The 18,840-nt window shown below is 41.5% G+C and overlaps 1 protein-coding gene across 2 annotated transcripts in view; it reads left to right on the top strand.

Moving 5' to 3' along the window:
• Nucleotides 1-1,313: 1,313 nt before the first annotated feature.
• Nucleotides 1,314-18,840, top strand: part of PIP4P2 (phosphatidylinositol-4,5-bisphosphate 4-phosphatase 2) — a 28,291-nt gene continuing 10,764 nt past the window's right edge. For both annotated transcript variants that reach the window (XM_065630112.1, XM_065630111.1), the window contains exons 1-5: nt 1,314-1,665; nt 7,569-7,717; nt 8,989-9,095; nt 10,711-10,834; nt 16,416-16,468. In XM_065630112.1, the coding sequence (XP_065486184.1) occupies nt 1,560-1,665; nt 7,569-7,717; nt 8,989-9,095; nt 10,711-10,834; nt 16,416-16,468 (539 nt within the window). In that variant the 5' untranslated portion in view covers nt 1,314-1,559. The remainder of the gene's footprint in view (nt 1,666-7,568; nt 7,718-8,988; nt 9,096-10,710; nt 10,835-16,415; nt 16,469-18,840) is intronic.

Genomic DNA, 18,840 nt, shown 5'->3' with positions numbered 1-18,840 from the left:
CAATATTTCAAGATTTACTTCAAAATATATTTTTTTCTTTTCCAGATACATTACTATAGGAAAACATTTTGTTTTGCCATCACAATGTTACCATAGCTTATTAATTCCATATTATAATTGTTAAAGTAAAAATGAATAATTTACATAGTACAGAAATAAAACACATCGGCCTCCATTTAAGTTAATGTTTTGATTATTTCTCATAGTCTCTCAAATATATCAGTCTGCTTTTGTAGAATGGCTTGATTTCCTAGATTCAAATTTTTTTGGTGAAAAACAGCTCCCACGGAAAATTTTCAACATGATGCAATAACTACTACTTTATTTTATAAAATGTATTATTAAAGAAGAAATATGACCAGCTCGTGAACTCTCAGGCCATGATCTCATCTTTATCCGGTTGTTATGAAAACATCTGCACAGCTTGCACATCACACATTCCAAGAAGTGGGACGGTTCTGGGTAACCATGGTGCGGGGATGCTGGGTGGCACTTGGCAGTCATGTCTGCTTCTGCACAACGTAACTGCTTATCTTCCAGTATCACCGCAGCCTGGCAACCTCTGACCTATGGACAATGGATGGACACAACACACGGGTGACAAATATCTGTCTTCTCTCAATATAGGCTGACAAATTTGTCAGGGAAGGCTGTTTTCCCCCTTTGGTAGAGACTTGCAGATGGTGCCCGAGTCGGCTGTCTAGCAGAAGGAAATTAAATCCTTATGTCCTCAGAGAGCTCAGTGACACCAGGGGAGGGACTTCTCGGTTGAGCAGCAGATTTGAAAACGTGTAGATTTCTCTCCTCACGTTCAGAGCGCCCTTGAAGGTTACCACCATTTTCACACCTCAGTGGGTATTGCCTCAGTCGAGCTCCTCACCACCAGCCTGCATCCTCAGACCCTTGGCAGCAGTTAAATCAACTACAGCACTTCCCTGGTGCTGACCTTTGTAACTACAGCGTTTCAGAAAAATAAAAAATCAGAACCACCCTTTCTATTTTTAATATTGAAAAGAAGCATGTTGTTTCTCCTCTGCGCACCTTCCTGCTGAACCCGCCCTCGAGTTACCGCTCCGTGCCACGACCATCGCCGACGCGCTGAGGCTGCCTCCCGCTCGGGGCTCGCCGGGCGGCGGGAGCCCGCACGTCCTGCCGGGGCAGCGAGGGGCGGGCCGGGCCGCGCCTCCCCGCTGCGGACCCTCCTCCGGCGGCGCTGCGGCTGGCGCCAGGCCGCAGGGCGGCTCTTCGGCCCGGGAGGCCCCGCCGCGGCCCGGGAGGCCCCGCCGCAGCCCGGCCGGCCCGCAGCAGCAGCAGCGGCACTCCCCCGCCCGCTCCGCCGGAGGAAGCCCGGCCCTCCCCGCTCATTAGCCCGTGACGGGGAGATGGAGGGGGGCAGGCCCGGCTAGCGCAGCCCCCGCCCCGTCGTCCCTCCTCCCCGCCCCGGTCCCATTCATTCCCAGCCCCTTCCTCTGCGCTCCTTCCCCAGCGCTGCCGGTCCGGCCGCCTCCCCGCCCCACGCCCCGAGCCCGGCAGCGGGAAGGGCCCTTCGCGCCGCAGCCATGGCCGCCGAGGGGGTAGACGAGCGCTCCCCGCTGCTCTCCGCGCCCGGCTCCGGCAATGTCACCCCGACCGCGCCGCCCTATTTGCCCGACAGCAGCCCCCGAGGTAAGGCCGCCGCCGCCCCCCGCCGCTGAGCCGCCGCCCCCGGGCCTGTCCCGGGCAGGGGGGGCGGCGGGGCGGGCAGGCCCGGAGGGGCTCGGGGCGGGGGGGGCCGGGCCCCTGCGGCCGCGGCGGGGACGCGGGGGCTCCCCCGCCTTTGTCGGTGGGGGCGGCGGTGCTGGGGGTGACTGCGGGGCCGGGCCGGGAGCCGCCGGCGCGGGGGAGTCCTCGCCCAGCCCCGGTGTCGGGGGGACGAGCAGGGGAACAACAGGTAACGCCGGGTCGAGTAGGCCGTGCGCTGTGCTCCGGAGTGAGCTCTTTAAGAGAGGAGAAAAAAAAAAAATAATAATTGTTTGCAGTGGCAGAACAAGCCCTGACCGGTCGGCTTATTATAACTCGCTGCGTGTTGGAGCTTGCAAGGTAATTGTTGGACTTGGGTTTCCCTATTAATTAGGAGCAGGATTAAGTAAAAGATCCTTAACTACGAACAGCCGAACTCGGCGCAGGGAGCAGCCGCAGGGTGGAGGCGCAACGCAGGCGCGAAATAAAGTCTGCAGGTCCCCGTTCCGTCTGCGGTGACCGGCGATGTGCGTTACCCGGGGAAGCTCGCTGGTCGGCCCTCGCTTTTAAATAGGCAAGGAGCTCTGTGCAGCGTCGTTGTTGAAGTCCAAAACCACTGGGATGTCCTTGCAAACACGTTTCAAGGCCATAGCTGGCGTTGGCTTTATTTTTAAAGCAAGTCAGACACTGTAGTTACAGATCCGGAGTTGCTGCTTAGCAATATGGTATTAACTTTCTTTGACAGACTTGGAAAATCATCTCGTTGATCAATACTGAGTATTTAGTGAGTAGGTGAAAAAAACTAACTTAGAAAATATAAATCAGGAGGTTTACAAAATATATTAATGGATTCTTTTTTTTTCCAGTTAAACCTTATGGAGCAGAAAGCGAGGTGGGGGGTAGAAAGCTGAAGAAATCAAGACTAAGATTAGTGTTAGTTTTGCTAGCAGTAGCCTTTAAAACATAACAGTCCTGATCTCACAGGCTCCAGTGTGTTGGTTCTTTCTTAAGGATTTTAATGTAACTGTATAGTTTTATTACATATATATGTAATTAGAATGCTGTGAGTGAATGTATCTCTGTTTTGAATATTTAAACCTATGGAAAGCTAGTCCTCTTTGCTTTATCAAAATGTATTTTGGTTATTGCTGTAGCTGGTGTTGACTGTTGACTTTCATTTGAGTTGCACAAAGGAATATTGGCCTGAAAACCAGCAGTGGGTTCTTTTTCAGTCAAATTGTGTAGGACTGGCATAATCCCTTAAATTTTGTAGTTTAAAAAAAATCCAGAAATCCTTAGTTTAAATTCTGTCATTTGATGTTTTTATTCTTAGTAGTCCTTGTCCTGTACCTATTACTTTCGTGTACGTTTCAATCTGGTTTTGAAAAGGTCTTTATAGATTTTTAAAAGTAATGAAAATGCACCAGATGAGTGACTCTTTCTTGAACCCAGGGTATAAAACTCATGATCTGGGAACGAGCTGGCCCCCAGATGCTCGGTTCGGTTGGTGGCTGTGTCCTGCTGCACCTTCAGACCACCTTTGTGACTCCTGTTCACTTGCTCGGCACCGCTGGTGGGGTGTGATTCTTGAGATAAGAGGCTTGTTCCCAAATATGAGGAGGAACCATAGAGCTCTCTTAAATGTCAGACATCTCTTTGCAAGTCGAGGATCTCGTTTGATCCGTCCGCAAGCAAGCAAGCATACTAGGTAGCGCTTCAAAACCGCTCCACAAAACTTACAAAAAGATACCTGCCGAACAAAATTTTACAGAGCTGTCACGTAAAGCAGGTAGCTCTAGTTTCCTTGCTCTGTCAGTTATCCTTAGTGAAAGGATCTATGCAAGCTAAACCTCCTTTTTAGCTAACAGGCGTCTTTGTCTCTCTCCCTGACGCAAGTCTAGACGTAGAGGGAAGAAGCGTTCTCGTGGGGAGATGGGGTTTGCTTCCAACCCCCTTTTTGCAGAGCTTCCGTGCTTAACATCACCTGACTGGTGTTGAGCTGCAGGGGAAGGAGGAAGAAGCCCTTCGCCCTCCAAGCTACCACCTGAATGTACATTAATAGATTTATCCCTGTAATTATCTGCTGTGCCCAATATGTCATCCTGAGCTTTAAATTAAGAGAGGCTGTGGTTTGAAAGTAGGTTCCTCTTGCCTTGTTGGGCTGCAGCGGAGACTCAGCTGACCCTTCTCTGTGTGAGCTGCTGGGTGGTTGGATCCTGGTAATGGCTCAGTGTCTGTTCCTAAGGATGGAAGCAGCAAGAAAAATTCTAGATGTGGAGTAGGGCACAGCGTTTAAGGAACTTTTCACATAGACAAAGGTAGGGACCGTCAGCTGTGCTCCCTGTAGTAGGGTAGTTATTCAGCACTTTTTTCCCTTTTTGTGAGGGGATCGGAGAGTTGTTCAGGCTTTCTCAGTTCTTAACTACCTGTCTCTGACATAGATCACTAACATTTTTTTCCTCACCCACCCCCTCCTAGGTCAGGATTAAGAATCTTTGATTCATAAATACTATGTTATTTAACAAATAACCAAAACAACCTGATTTCTGTTTGACCTAGGTAAGCTGCAGGTGGTTCCTTGTGATTTTTGTCCTTCCAAGTACCAGGGGATGAATTTCTAAGGTTGAATACGTGGTATCTTCTGCAGCATCTCTATCCTGTGGGAGTGAGAAGGGAATCATAGGTTAGTCGGACATACCGCGTGGCAGGGAACTTTGCTAATCTTTCTGAGCTAATTACTCTTGGACTTTTTTCTTAAAGAAAAACTGATAACACAGCTGTAAACTTGTATGTCAGCAGCAGGAAATTCAGTATATCATTAATTGTGTCTTGAAACTCTTGGTGTGTACCTGACACTTGCCCACCATCCAGTCACATCCAACATGATGGACCTTTATGGGCTGTTTTTAGATGTGATAGTTAGCCTGAAATTCAAGGCGTCAAAAAAAAAAAACCAACCAAACCCAAAATACATATGTTAATATGCTTTGTGATCTTTTTATTAAGGGGTAATGAGCCGTGAACTCTGAGACAATGCCTTTATTTTCCTTTTCATATCCTCTTCCCCACCCCCAGTATACTTTTCTTTAAACTTAATTTTGGTGGTTTTGCTGGTTTATTTTTTGGAGATCCTCCAACTGCGCTTTTTCTTTAAGTATGAAGTGCCAAGATACCTCCGGCTTTCTGCTTCATAGCAAATGTTATTTGCTGCAGCACCACTCTGAAAAGCAGCCATTATTCTCTTGCTATCTGAAATTTGCTGAGCCAGCAGGACAGGAACAGAGAAGCTGCTTACCTGGAAGCCGAGCAGCTCCAGTGTGAGCCTGGAGAGGTGGCTGGCAGTGTCTGTACGTGCTCACACACCTCATTTAACCAGCTTTCCAAATCTTAAGAGTTGTTTCTTGCAAGTAGAGTATAGAATATTATAAATGTCTAGGGGGGTATAGTTGTCAGTTCTTAAAGTATTCCAGGATTGTGGAAAGCTGAAAGGCTGGGGGGACTGTGTGTCTTTTTTTTTCTGTTTTATTTTCTAATACCCTTCAAGATACTTTTTGCCTTAGTACAGCTGCCCAGCATCCAGCTGATAGAATTGAAAAGTTGCACTTTAAATGAAGAGGAAAAAGCAAAGAAGTTCTGTAACGTCATTGTTGCTTTTCAGAAAAGCAGCTTCAAAGCTGGGATTGAACTGCAGAGGTGTCTTGACAGAGAATTTGGTATCGGGTCTGCTGGACATGCTTTTTATTGTATGGCTGCCTCTCGTAGCCAGCCAGCGTGTCAGCTGCTCGCTGCAGGAGCAGTTCACAGCTGCTTACGGCCAAACCCCCCTTGCAGCAGCCTTGGCTTTGCCACTTGCAGCTCAGACACTGCTGTTCCCATCATCCAAATCTCAAACCCGGGTTCTGCAGTGATCTAGTAGGCTTGAGATTGTTTCCAGTTGCCAAAATATGTGGGTGTTGGAGCTTTGTTTTGTGTATGTTTTTCTTGTCTGTTAATTTCTTGTAATATATTCTGTCTTGCATGTGGTAGTCTTGTACTGAAAATAGGGTGTCACAGGACTGCAAAAATATTGTTATCCTTGAAAATTTTTGACTGGATGCTGTATTTTCTCAGAATGAAGTTCCTCAGGAACAGAAAAATCAGAACACCACTCTTAAGTTACTTGACATGTTTTAAGGATGTTGGTTTCTACAACCAGTATATCAGAGCTGAAGATGTGAAGTTCAGTTGCTCAAGTAACAGAGCATCAGTTTGTATGTTGACTTCAGAATTGCATTGCTGCATATAAGTTGATTTTGTTTCTCGTCTGAAATAATTAAAATGTGTAGGATGTGATTCTGAGACCCTCAAGGTGCCCAGCTTCCTTCCACTGCCTCTGTGAGTTAAAACCAAGTACAGGTCTGGCTGGTTTGTAGGCCAAATAGCAACAAGAGAGAGCACTGAACAGCAATGCTGCTTCAAAGGTTTGCGATGATTTTTGGACCTGAAGGGCAGGCAGAGTTTCTTATATCCCTCCAGCTTATGACATTCACTTTAAAACAGAGTGAAGGAGTGATGAGTGCTTTCTTACAGGCTTAGATTTAATACTCGGGCTTGTCAGCTCTGACAGCAGCCCGTGATTTCCCTCCAGCAGACACTGCTCTTTTCAGTGCTGTTTGCAAACTGAAAGTAGGTTGATCTCTCATTGCTTCCCAGAAGATTTTGTTGGCTGCTTGGATGTAATTATGAAATCATTTATTGAAGTCCAAGGCTAATAATTTAAAATTATTAGTATTAAAGAAAGTTAACTATGAACTACTAGATATGCCTGTTCCTTGTTTGCTTACCTGAAGAACCCTGAACTTCTCGATGAAATAAAAGCTGGTGCTACTACACACCAAATAATTGTGGCAATAATCTTGTGAGAGGTTGCTGTGTTGAATTGTTTTCATTCCATGGATTCTTCAACCAAGAAAGATCTTGAGTGTTTCCTCCCCAGTTTGTTTGCTGTGGGGTCAGAACTGGTGAAGCTGAAATCTGCTCTTCCACAGAGGTCCGAGGCTGCTGTATTCTCCTTTGTGTTAGCGTGTCTTAAGTGACTTAAGCATCCGTGTGCATCAGCACTTTGAATCTTGGACAACAGAAATATTTGCAACTCTTAAAAGCAGAAGCTCTGAGTGTTCAGTTCATCTTTTTTCTTCAAGATGGCATAAACTTGCTGTTGCACTCAAAAAAGCAGCACAGTTCATGCCACTTCTCATTCAAGACTTGTTTCCTTAACAGAACTTTTCTGTATTTTTACCTGTAATATTTGATACTATACAATAAATAGTGGACTATGTCTCAGTTTCTCCAGATGTTTGTAAATGCTGATTATGGCTCTTTTGCCTACCTGTGTCTTGTGTGTTGTGAGGGGTTTTTGTTGTTGTTTGGTTTTTTGTTTGTTTTGTTTTCCCTTTTCTTCATAAAACAGTCTCTGGCTACTAATCTGTAGTGGGTTTGGGCTTTGTTTGGGGTTTCTTTCCCTTCTTTTCTGAAGAAGGTAACAAGTTGTTTTGAAAATAAAGTTGCATAGATCAGCCTTTTATGTGATCCGCTTTTCTGGGGTTATGTATGGTGTGTTTGTATTGTTGGTGTGCTTTATGTACAGCTATGGTTGATGTTTAGGTACACAGTAGTTGTGCGGAAGGGGGAAAAAAAACTTAGATTTGTCTTTTGTTTATACTAATCAGTAACTTTGATTTTTGATTTTTTTTTTTTCTTCTTTCATTCTATTTTTTTTTCCTGTGTTCCCTAGATGGAGGCTACATTTGCTGATAGTGTTTTAGGATCCTCTGTTTGCTTTTCAACTGAGATTTCCTGGTCTCTTGCAGCAGAGCTCCCTCCTCCGTACACGGCCATCGCCAGTCCCGACGCCAGCGGCGTTCCCGTCATCAACTGCCGCGTGTGCCAGTCGCTCATCAATTTGGACGGCAAGCTACACCAACACGTTGTTAAGTGCACAGTCTGCAATGAAGCTACGGTAAAATGGATTTTTAGCGTCTGCTTTTAATGGGGGGAGGTTGAAGTTTGTTGTTGGTAGAATTCATGTCCTCACGTAGGAAGGATGAGTCCCTCCTGCCATCCCTGCCCAGGACCTGCCAGCACAGCTGGCTGCTGGTGTGGCTGTTTTCTTCTGAGACAGAGGACAAAAGGCAAAGATGTTGTTTAAGTAATTATTCTTCTGTAAAGAAGGGTGAAACTGTTTTTGATGCGATGAAGAGAAATGAAGAGTTGAATTGTTTAAGAATGGAAGAAACAAAGTAACTAAACCACACCTCTCCCTGGATGTGTGCTTTCCTCCTGCAGTACTATTCAGTCAATTTGTTAGCTTGCTAACAAACCACAACAATTTTGAAATGCAGAAATTGTAGGTTATGTTCCAGTGATCACAGACCTTTTTGCTCCTCCTCCCCTTTTCTTAATTCAAATCTTCAGCTTTTGGCCTCCTGCTTCTGTTTTTTTCCTTCCTGCCAGTTTCAGTTTTGGGGCCTGATACTGCAGCACTCCACAGCTACTGGGGGCATTTGCATGAAAAACACTGGACTGGATTTATTTTATGAAAATAGCTTTAAGTTATTTCCAGAAAACAAGAAGCCTTAAATCTGTAGCAAAACTTTTTTTCTTTTTTCTTTCTCTCCAGGTAAAAGATAGAATAGAAAACTTGCCGTTAATACTCACTTTCCCAGCCAATGTATAATGTTTCAGGCCAAAGAAAGTATCTTGTAGCTTTTGAGACTAATGATTTGCTATATGGAAGGGACCCAGAAACTTGACTCCCAGATTAGAGAAAGATAATTTCAGTACAGTTTAAAATAAGATTACAGTTCAGCATATTCTCTTAGTGATTGAGAAACAGATTGAAGTCCTTTCACTGTTCAATACCAGATATGGAGGCTTTCTTGATGTTCTGAGTGTTTTTTTAAAAATATGCCACTAAAGCTTACATTTTAAAAAATAACTACACTGAAGTCTTGATTTCTTCATTGCTGAAATATTTTTGGTTTTTCCATTAGTTTGCAGAATCTCTTCTTGTTCTAGTGAGGAAATTTGCACTTCCTTCTCTGAGGAGAGAGAGAAAGCTTCCAATGTTGTCTTGACTCTCAAGTTTCCTCCGTAAGAGGAACTTCAGTTCTCTCTTAGCAAGAACTTATCACTGGAGTTGTTCTGCTTTGTCATACTGTTGAGGAAAAATATGAATTGCTATGAATTCTGATGTGTGTTCTCTGGTGTATTTTTTTTTTTGTTGTTTAGCCAATCAAAAACCCTCCTGCAGGGAAGAAATATGTTAGATGTCAATGTAATTGTCTCCTTATCTGTAAGGACACATCTCGGAAAATAGGATGTCCAAGACCAAACTGGTAAGAATAAAAAACTGTAAGTGCCTTGAGATGGTTTTCATTAAAGTAATGGTGCTCTTTGTGTTGAGTATTTAAAACAGAAAGAGATTCAAGCCTGAGCCTCTGTACATGGACAGCATTACTGAATTACTGTAGAGACAGGTTGTGATAGTGTCAATTTTTAATTATTTTTTTTTAAGGTTAACTTTAGAAAGGAAAAAAAAATATTGTATTTAGTGGTAGTCTCAAATGTGTGCTTCCCATTTTGTCTACATTATAAGGAAAAAAATGGTATAAAGAACAACAGAGAAGAAAATAACTCCTTGTTTCTGGGATTCAACATTCCTAATTTCTTGCAAACTTAATTATTGTAAACACACAGGTTGCTCACTCTGCCTGGTTCAGAGTGGGGACTTCAGAATGAAACAGGAGAGGGAGCAGTAGGTTGGCATCAGTCCTGACCTCCCTTCTTTGCTCCGCTGAGTGTTCAGTCTCTGCTCAGCTTTCAACTTTAGTTTACACATTTGTTATAACAGAAATAAGCACGATTGCCGTAGTGAGCATTGTTACTGTTTGGCATAGGGTGTTGAAGATCCCACTGTGGTAGGAGTAACTTGATTGTAGGTGGTGCAGTTCTAACAGGAGAAACTGAGATGAAGGCTGGATCTGCAGCTACTTGAATGGAAGCTCTACCACACCAGCTGCCCAGGTCACCAGTCTGCTGGCTATTCTGGTTTTGAAACATAGTTTGAGACTTTGGCGGGAGGGATTTTTTTGTTGTTTAACTAATGGAGTGTTTGGGAAGACTTCAAAACATTCAAAAAATTTTCTCAGAGTGAAAAAACTTTGAAGGAGAATGTTGGGAATATGCCCTAAATGGAAGGCTCCAGATTGAAGGGAAGGCATCCAGAATACAATTGTGGTCGGATATGGGGAGAGATGCAGTGTAATTTAAATAATACTTCATTTTAACCTTCACTTTTTTTCATGTCAGGAAGTCTGATCCTCATTCTGCTTTGGGTTGATTAATTTGGGTACTGTCATTTTGGATGGACAAACTGTATAATTAGACTGGAAACACATTGAATATAAAAGCAAATGCTTTTACTGTAAATTGATAGCATTTAGTCAACCTGGGGTGTTTTTTTTCTTTAATGCACTCCATTTGAATGGAATTTTTACTGTACAAATGTGGATAGGCTGCTTATATCGACGTGGTTGTCAGTAGTGTGGAAAGGAAGAGTATCTGATTTGGGAGGATGAACTAGGTTACGGAAGAGTCCTTACTCTTTCTACATGTTGCACACGGGTATGTACATTCCAGTTCATGGGCTTGCTCAGTCTGAGTATTAAGATTTTGTTTTCCTGAGAAGTGTTTCTGCCATATGATGGCAAGTCTTTGATCTCTACAGGGTTCTGGCTTGCATGGCTGATCGTACAGTGAAAGAGAATGTTTGCAAAACTGAAAAGGAAAATGCTTTGGAGAGAGACCAAAACTGGGTCCATCATCTGTTTAAAAAGCAGATCATAGTTTAAAAGTGTAAGATATTCGGTCGTAACTGAGCTAATTGCTTAAAGGCGTCATCCTTCCCTTTTGCTAGCTTAATTACATGTACATCTAATGTTCTTAACACAGTAGACGCATCATTACTCTTGGTCCAGTAATGCTGATCCCAGAAGAGCAGCCAGCTCAGCCTGCCTTGCCAGTTCAACCTGATGGAACTAGAGTGGTATGTGGGCACTGTGGAAATACGTTCCTTGTAAGTAAAGCACCAGATTCTCCTCACCTCACTGTGCTATTGCTCAAGCCATTTGTTGTAAGCACTTTTAAGAGGTTATTGTCTCACTCTATGGCATCATTGAGAAACTAAAGCTTCTTCTGTGCTTGTACCACTATGGATGTATGATCTGTATTTGGTTATCTTTACATTCATTTCAAGGAAATTTTTAACCATCTTTCTGTGCATGCGTGGATAAAACCCATAGGCAGTCTTACTGCTTAGTGATGCTAGAGCAAACGGTGCTGGAAAAGGAAGGGAGGCTTCCTGGTTCTCTTGAGACATGCAGTGATGATTGTGTTCTGCTGTGGCTAAGAGGGCAGCTCTGCTGCTGCTGTATAGACCCCTGAAACCTGTTTGTTATAGCACTTGGCGTTAGCATCTCTGTCAGTTGTTACAGAACTGGAGATTCTGGTTTAGGCGTGAGGCTGACAGTTGATCACATTTTTGAAGTATAAGAATACTCTTTTTCAGTTGAACTGTTTGCAGCCTTTTACATGGATAAAGGGCTGCCCTACATGAATTTTGATTTGGGAACAGTCTCTGCAGTACACAAGTAGGTTAGTTTTAGCTTCATCATCTAGCCCTGCTAGAATGTTTGTCAGGTTTGTGAGTTATGGGAAATGACTGAGATAAGTGGTACAGCTGAAGGACCTGCAAAGTCACCAGAGTGGTGGGATGTCCCTGAAATAAAGGATCATAAGATATGTAAAGACCAGAGAATGCTCAAGTGCATTTTGTGAAAGGAAAAAGGAAGCTTAGGGGATGGCACTCCATGTGGACTTGTGTCAGCAGTGAGAGAAGGGTTTGCTTGTGATGGGCTCTGTAATGGAATAAACTTGTGTCTTCAAATCTTTACTTCAGGTTTATGGATCAGTGAGGTGCACAATAATGGTTTAACTACTGTAGTAGATGATGAATGCAGGGAGCAGGAGATGGCTCTTCCGCGCCTCCTTTTTTTTTTTTAAAGGGAAACTAGTGATTTGACTATGAATTTACAAGTAATGCACTATCTGAGAAACCATTAGAGAGATGCTTGAGAAATACTCTATCTACTAATTCTGCGTATGTATTAAAAATAAATATTCCTATTATAAACCTTGTGAAAGAACAGTAGTCTATAACTGGAGATATCTGGAGTGGGTATTCTGTTTGCTTTTTATTTACATGCAAGTCTATATATGACCTTAACTAGTAAGAACACCGTATGCAATACAGAATAATGTTGCTAACAGAAAACTACTGATCTATGAAAGAAAAAGGCTGTCTCGAGTACGTATTCTAAACCAGGAATCTTTTACTAAAGGTTGCCTTTTCTCTTAGCTTTTTTTTTTTTTTAAATATAGTAGTACGTTACAAACTATTAAGTACCTGCAGGAACACTGTAGTTTGATACAGAATCATAATTTAATTTTGTAATGCAGTTACGGTTTTTAGCACACTTTAAAACTGCACAGGCAAAAGCACTGCTGTGGAAGAGTCACAGTATTAAGTTTTAATGTGGTCTCTTAACACAAAAGACCATCTCTGCTGTGATTTTTGGTTTGGGTTTTTTTTTTTTTGGGGGGGAGAGTCAGTGTTATGAAGTAAAATTATCATTGCTAAATTATTGGCCTATTTTTGATGGCTTTCATAAGCATGGGTGTTTTATTTATCCCCTATTTACTTTTTATAAGTGCAGCCCAAATTAATTTTGTAGTTTACCCTATGAACTTCTTTAGGTGAACATAAGGAGAAAACAAACAAACAAAACCATAAAGGCTGTTTTTTTCCCATAACTACTAGATTATGCCTTAAAAGGCTAAATTTTCTAATTTGGAATTTGCATGTGGCTTCAGAGCTGATGGTCGCTCTTAGGGAACTGCATCATTTTGAATTTCATAGTCCGATCTGCCAGTAAGACCAATTTACCACTTCAAAGTACATTGAAAAGAAACCTTCAAAATCTCCAGAAATTTGAAGCTTGTATTCTGCTGAGTTATCAAGAAACAAACCATTTTTTTTTTCTCACATTATACAGTTAAGGAGAATCAGGAAGGTTTTTGAGGTTTGAGAGTGAACATAGAAGCAAAAAAGTAGAAGTGCTTTAGCCAACCTGGAAACTCAGCTTCTGTGAGGATATTTCTGTCTTTTGATATTTCCACACTGTAAAGCAAATATGGAATGCTAGATGCATCTCTCAGCAACTCAGTAAGGTATCTCCTTTACTTTACTTGGCAGTTAAAAAATAAATAAAATAGACAAGCAAAACTGGAATCCCTGGGGTGAAAAAGCTGAATTGTCAGTTGCTTCTTCTGTCTTCTTTTAAGAGTATTAACTTGTTCACCACCTTTCTAAGTTTGTTTGTTTGGTTGGTTTTTTCCATATAAGAGCATAAGTATGGGCTGTGCTTTCCCTGCCTCTACACGTGGGGAGTGTTGTTTATAAATTATTAAAAGCATGCTCCATGCTATGGAGTGCCTTCAAGTTACTGTGTCTCAGCTGGGAGGATGACTGAGCACTCAGGTGATACTGCAGCTGAGCTATCACTAGTTATTCACATTTTGTTCATCAGATTATCTTTTTCCCTCGGGTAACCGGATACGAGTCTTTTCTGTGTTAAGGTTTCCACTGTTTCTGGCAGATTTGCAGTCCAGACAAGTGGAAGAAGTGGTAGAAAATAAAAGGAGGGCAGGACGAGAGTTTTAACTGTCCTGCTGAATCGCAATCTGAGCTGGTTTGGACTTTTTTGAAAGCTGGGCTGTAGCTGAGCCCCTGTTTGTTTCTGCCAGCAGTAAGTCATTCCCTGCCACCCCTCTCCCAGGGGTCTGTGGGAGGATTTGTGGCTGTCAGTGGCAGGCAGGGGAGGGATGTCCCTGTCCCCCCCGCCAAACCGCTGCGGTCAGGGAGACCTTCGAGGACAAGCAGCCAGGACCCGGCTGTGTGAGCCACCAGCTGTGGGCTGAGCGCTGTGGTTTGTCAGTTGTGCTCTGTCAACTTTATTTTTTCTAAAGCTAATCAAATATGAGCAGTATTTCTTCTGAAATAATTGAATAGGAAACCCTTTAAATTCTTTAGAAAACTAGTAAATGTTTTAATCTGCAGAAATATTTTTTTTTTGCTTTCCCAAAGGACCTGGGGGAAGCAGAGGGGAAGCTTTTTTTTGGCAGAAGTGCAGCTGTATGTACAGAGGTGTATGTATATATGTCTTTTTTTTCCTCTGTCTTGTCTTGAATGCATTGAGAACTATTGTAGACTTAAGAAGAAAGCTTGACATATTATTCTAGCAATTCCTTTGATGCATGTCTGGTTTTGTCCACAGTTGAAACATTTAAGAGCTCTCTGAAATCCTCATCTGTGTTTCAGTACATCTAACCAGGGATTTGGCTGTTGTTTATTGTATTGTTTCAATGGGAAAAACACAGTTTGTGTTGTCAGAGTGCTAAATTTCATGTAATTGTAACCTCAAGTTTTCTTAACAACAAGAAACAGCATTAAGGTACTTAAAAGCACTCTCAAGTATGAGTAAAAATACCAGCTTAAAACATGATTTAAACTACTCGTTGAACCCACCAAAACTCCAAGAATTAGAATGTGGGTGAAAGTAACCTCTCCATACTGTGCTAATGTGATCTGAATTCTTGTAGTTTGAAGGTCTTGTTGCGTTTTTGCTTTTTTTTCTGCAAATAATTCCAATGTGTGCAGAAGGCATCATAACAGTTAGTGTTCCTCTTATTTCCAGGTAACTCTCAATGAAAACAGACAATGTTTTTTTCCATCAAAATTAGGAGCTTGAGTGGGTTTGAGTTTTATTCATCAATAATTACAGCTAATAATTGGAAATCTCTCTATAAACCCTAGAAAGGTCATTAATGAGTAACTCCAGAAATCAGGTTGCCAGCCCTGGAATAAAACTAGCGTACAGGAGTGAAGTCGAATTACAAATACATAAAATATAAGTCCAGGATTTAGATTTGCTTCTATTTCTGGACTTGCAGTTTAAAAAGCTGAAAGGACAGCTCTGAAGAAGACTGTCTACATCCCTGGTGCTGGCAACTGCACCTTAGCCCACTTTTGCTGTGTAGAAATAAGTGAAACTGGTTTTTATCAGAGATGCAGGCAAATAGCTAACTTGTTGCTCTGGTAGGAATGTGGAAGTAGAATTAATGCTCCTAAAGCACATTATTCAGGTGGGGAGTGCCAACAGAAGCTTTCACTTTATTAAGGGATAAAATACAACTCTGCTAAATCAGTTTGACCAAGTCTTTGTAAACAAATAAATTTAAAGAACAACTGCATAACTGGTACTGTATTATAATTGGACACTTCAGAACCAGGCAAACAATGGTGGATTTCTTCTTAGTGGAGGATTAGCCCCATAGGAAGTAAATAAAAATGAGGAAGACCTTTGAGAGGCAGGAAAATGCACTCTAAATACTACAGATCAGAACCTTGCTCACGGCAAAACCTGCCTGTACTGGCAAGGCATTACAAGCCACATCCTTCTCCTTTGCACGTAAAATCATAAATTCATTCATGACATTTAAATGGTGCTGTGCTGTATGTAGGTTCTGTTTTCCCTGCAAGGATGGGCTCTGATTTTGATCGGTGTTTGTAGCAGTTACAACAACACGACCAGATTCAGTAGACTTCTGATTTCTCACAGAGATAAGGGAGATCCAAGCGGAGGGATTGGTGCTCTGCGTTGTAGCTTCTTCCCCTGATAGGAATTTGCAGTGTGACTTTTGCATAAATTAAGAGGCAAGGGGAGATGGGAATTAATTTAATCAGGAAACTCTGCTAACTACTTCCAGTTGGGAAAGGCAGCAGAGAAGAGCTGCAATTGCAATAGAACTACTTTCAGAGCAAAGAAAAATAGTCTTATCATATCGTTTGAAAGTGCTTGTTTAATACTTGTATTATCACAGAGTCACATCTAACAAAAACTGCTGGTTTTAAACAAGTGTATGACTGTGTAACCTCTGGGTGAGGTAATTCAAGGTATTGTCTTTGCTGAGGCTGCTTCCCAGACAGGTTTCAGTCAGTGCATGGAAGGTTGTGACCATAGCATCTATGGGTTTATATATTGCCTTTTTAAAATGTCATAAAAGTAGTTGATAATGTTCTCTATTGATATAAAACCTGTATTTTAGAAAGTAGATGTCTTTATTTTTTAACCTTTCTGTGAACACTTAACTCTGTTTTCACGAGCGATGGAAGGGTTGGGAAAAGATGGGAAAATGCATCTATCTGTAATTGTGCCAAAGAAAACACATTTATTTTGATTCAGGGTATGTTCATAGTTGTGGAAGTAAGAGAAAAAAACTTTATTAATGTTACCATGTTGCCCGCACTACGCCTGTGGATGAAACCACATTACGTCAAGCAAATCTAGTAATACTAAGGCAAGTCATGGGAAATTTTCACATGGAAATCCCAATCCTGTGTTGCCACTGACAAAAGGGCATCCCACTTACGGAAGAAAGCCTGAGAAGCAAAATGTTTTCACAGTGACATTTAGCATGGTACAACAAACATTTTCTCATGCCAGTTTTTCAACCTTTTTATTTTTTTCTTTTTACAGTGGATGGAACTGAGGTTTAACACACTAGCAAAATGCCCACACTGCAAAAAAATGTAAGTTATCTGAAAGCAAGGCAAATTTACTTTGAGATAAGTTGCCAGTGTTTCTTCCATGAAAGTCTTTGGAGTAAAACGTGTCTACCGTGCTGATTATTTTGCTGCGCTCATCTGAATTTCAAGGCTAAAGAGCATGTTACGTGCACATGAATTCTCCATTCTTCATGCACAAATCAGTAGCTTTGACAAATCAACATGCATTTATTAAAATGTTCTGTCTGAATTGCTAGAGGCAAAAATAAGCTGCTAACAATAGACAGGAATGAGTTGCTAAAATTAAAAACTTACGTCCTTGAAATTTTACTACTTTTAATCAGATGCAATGTTTAAATGTAGAATGTGAATTGCCTTATTGTCAAAGGAAGAAATAATTTTGTCTTAGTTTGAAAGAGGTTTTACTGATTTCATACACTCAACAACTGGCTTGTTTAGCACCTTAATGTACTACCTCATTTATTCTTTATTAATTACTGTGGAATAACTTGTTATACTCATTTACTATTACTTCAATAAGAAGGAGAAAAATTAGAATACAAGAGCTGTAAGACAGTTTCATGTTTTGTTTTTTGTTTGGGACTGGTTTTTGAGTATTTATTTGGCCTTTCTTATCTGAGGTTGGGAATACTTAGTTTGAAGTGCTGTTAAAAAGCTACACTACTAACATACCTTAAATTTGTATGGAATCTCAACCACGAGGTGTGAAATAAGACTTACAAATATTACTTCAGAGACTTTTGTGTCCTACTGATTTATTTAAATATTTGTCTTCCTTTGATAGTCAAGTGCTACTCCCAGTTAAAGGAGCAAATGTGTTTTCTGTTGGGAATGGAGAACCACAGCTGTGTTGCATGTTGTAGAGGAAAACTGGCAAGTCCTTTAGGAAGCAGAAGGCTTAGAATAAATGTACTGTAAATGGTGGCATGGCCTGGCCTTCAGCACTGATTGAAATATTTTACTGGAGTATGTGATAGACAAGTCACTTCTAGTGATATGTTTAACTGCAGGAGTGTAACCAATCAGGTGTGGAGTAGTAGATGTTCTAGTTTGGTCTGGTCTTGGTGACATGTTGCTTTGTAGGTGGTGGTTGTGTTTTTATTTTGTTTTGGTTTTTTTACTGACTGTAATTGCATTCAGTCTTTTCAGTCCTGGGGGGAGGGGTAGGTGTTTCGTGGTTTGGTTTGTTTTTAAACTAATTGCAATTTTGTTTTATATTTTATCGTGTCATGCTTGATAGCTGACCTCTGCTTTTTTCTTTACTCTCCTTAGGTACAAAATTATTTGCTGTTTAACCTTAAAAAACCAAACCAACAAAACAAAAAACTCCAAACCCAACAATAACAGCAACAACAAATAACACACACTCCAAGCAACAGTCCAAAACTCATTACCATGTGATCTTTTGGTCTGTCGTCTTTTGACCTATGCTGCTTGTATTTGAAAATACAGCTGGAGCCTAAGGATTTATTAGTATTTTTGTTTTATAAAGTGCAAAGCATGCTGTCTGTATATAATAAAACCAGAGCATCTCTGCAGTGCAATTTGTGAAAATTACAGCTTGCGTGGCAACTGAGTTGCAGGATACAAAACATTTTATCAAACAGGCATTTTTGTCCTTGGGCTGAGCATGCAAACTATGGAATACTGCAATTTAGCTTTGAGTTAGTTGCTTGGTGTCTTCCCACGTTTGAGATGCGATGGTCAGGAGTTTTGCACTTCCAGCAGCATAAACATTTCTAATGCATGGATTTAGGGCACAGCATGGGTGAGGCAGAGCTTTGAATCGTGATGATGGAATAAATAACTGCAGTGACCTGCTGCTTTCTATCAGCCACTTGTGTCGTCCCACCTGTAGCCAAGTAGTCAGAAGGAAATGTGGGGTTCTTTATTTCAGCTAATTAATGCAAAACTTCTTTCATTAGTAGCTGACTAGTCAGATGCAAAACTAGTCATTCGTTCTGTTGACTCAGTTGATGATTGTCACTGAAAAAAAGCATAGTTTAGGCTGAGGCAAAAGGCACCTTGAATTGCTGCAACAGTAGGCTTTTCAATAAGACATCTGCTGAGACTTTTAGATTCTCAAATAATTGTCATGATTTTGTTTCAAACATTTTTAAAAGTGCAATCAATCTCTGCAAATTGCTTGCTTGTGACCACCAATTTGGTTGATGAAGGCTAGATCTTAACGTTAAGAATGCCTTGTGAAACTGCAGGGGAAGTTAGGAGTTGTTACACAAAAAGGTCAATAATGAAACAATGTTCAGGGAAAATAAAGCGATTGTGCCTCAAAGTTCATAAACAAAGGAACCTTTCATGTCTGGATGTTGGAGGAAACAGGGTCTTGGTTTTCTTGTTTGTTTTCAATCCCATCT

This window comes from Caloenas nicobarica, chromosome 2 (assembly GCF_036013445.1).
Source record: "Caloenas nicobarica isolate bCalNic1 chromosome 2, bCalNic1.hap1, whole genome shotgun sequence".
NCBI lineage: Eukaryota > Metazoa > Chordata > Aves > Columbiformes > Columbidae > Caloenas > Caloenas nicobarica.
This window is presented reverse-complemented; position numbering and strand designations above follow the sequence as displayed.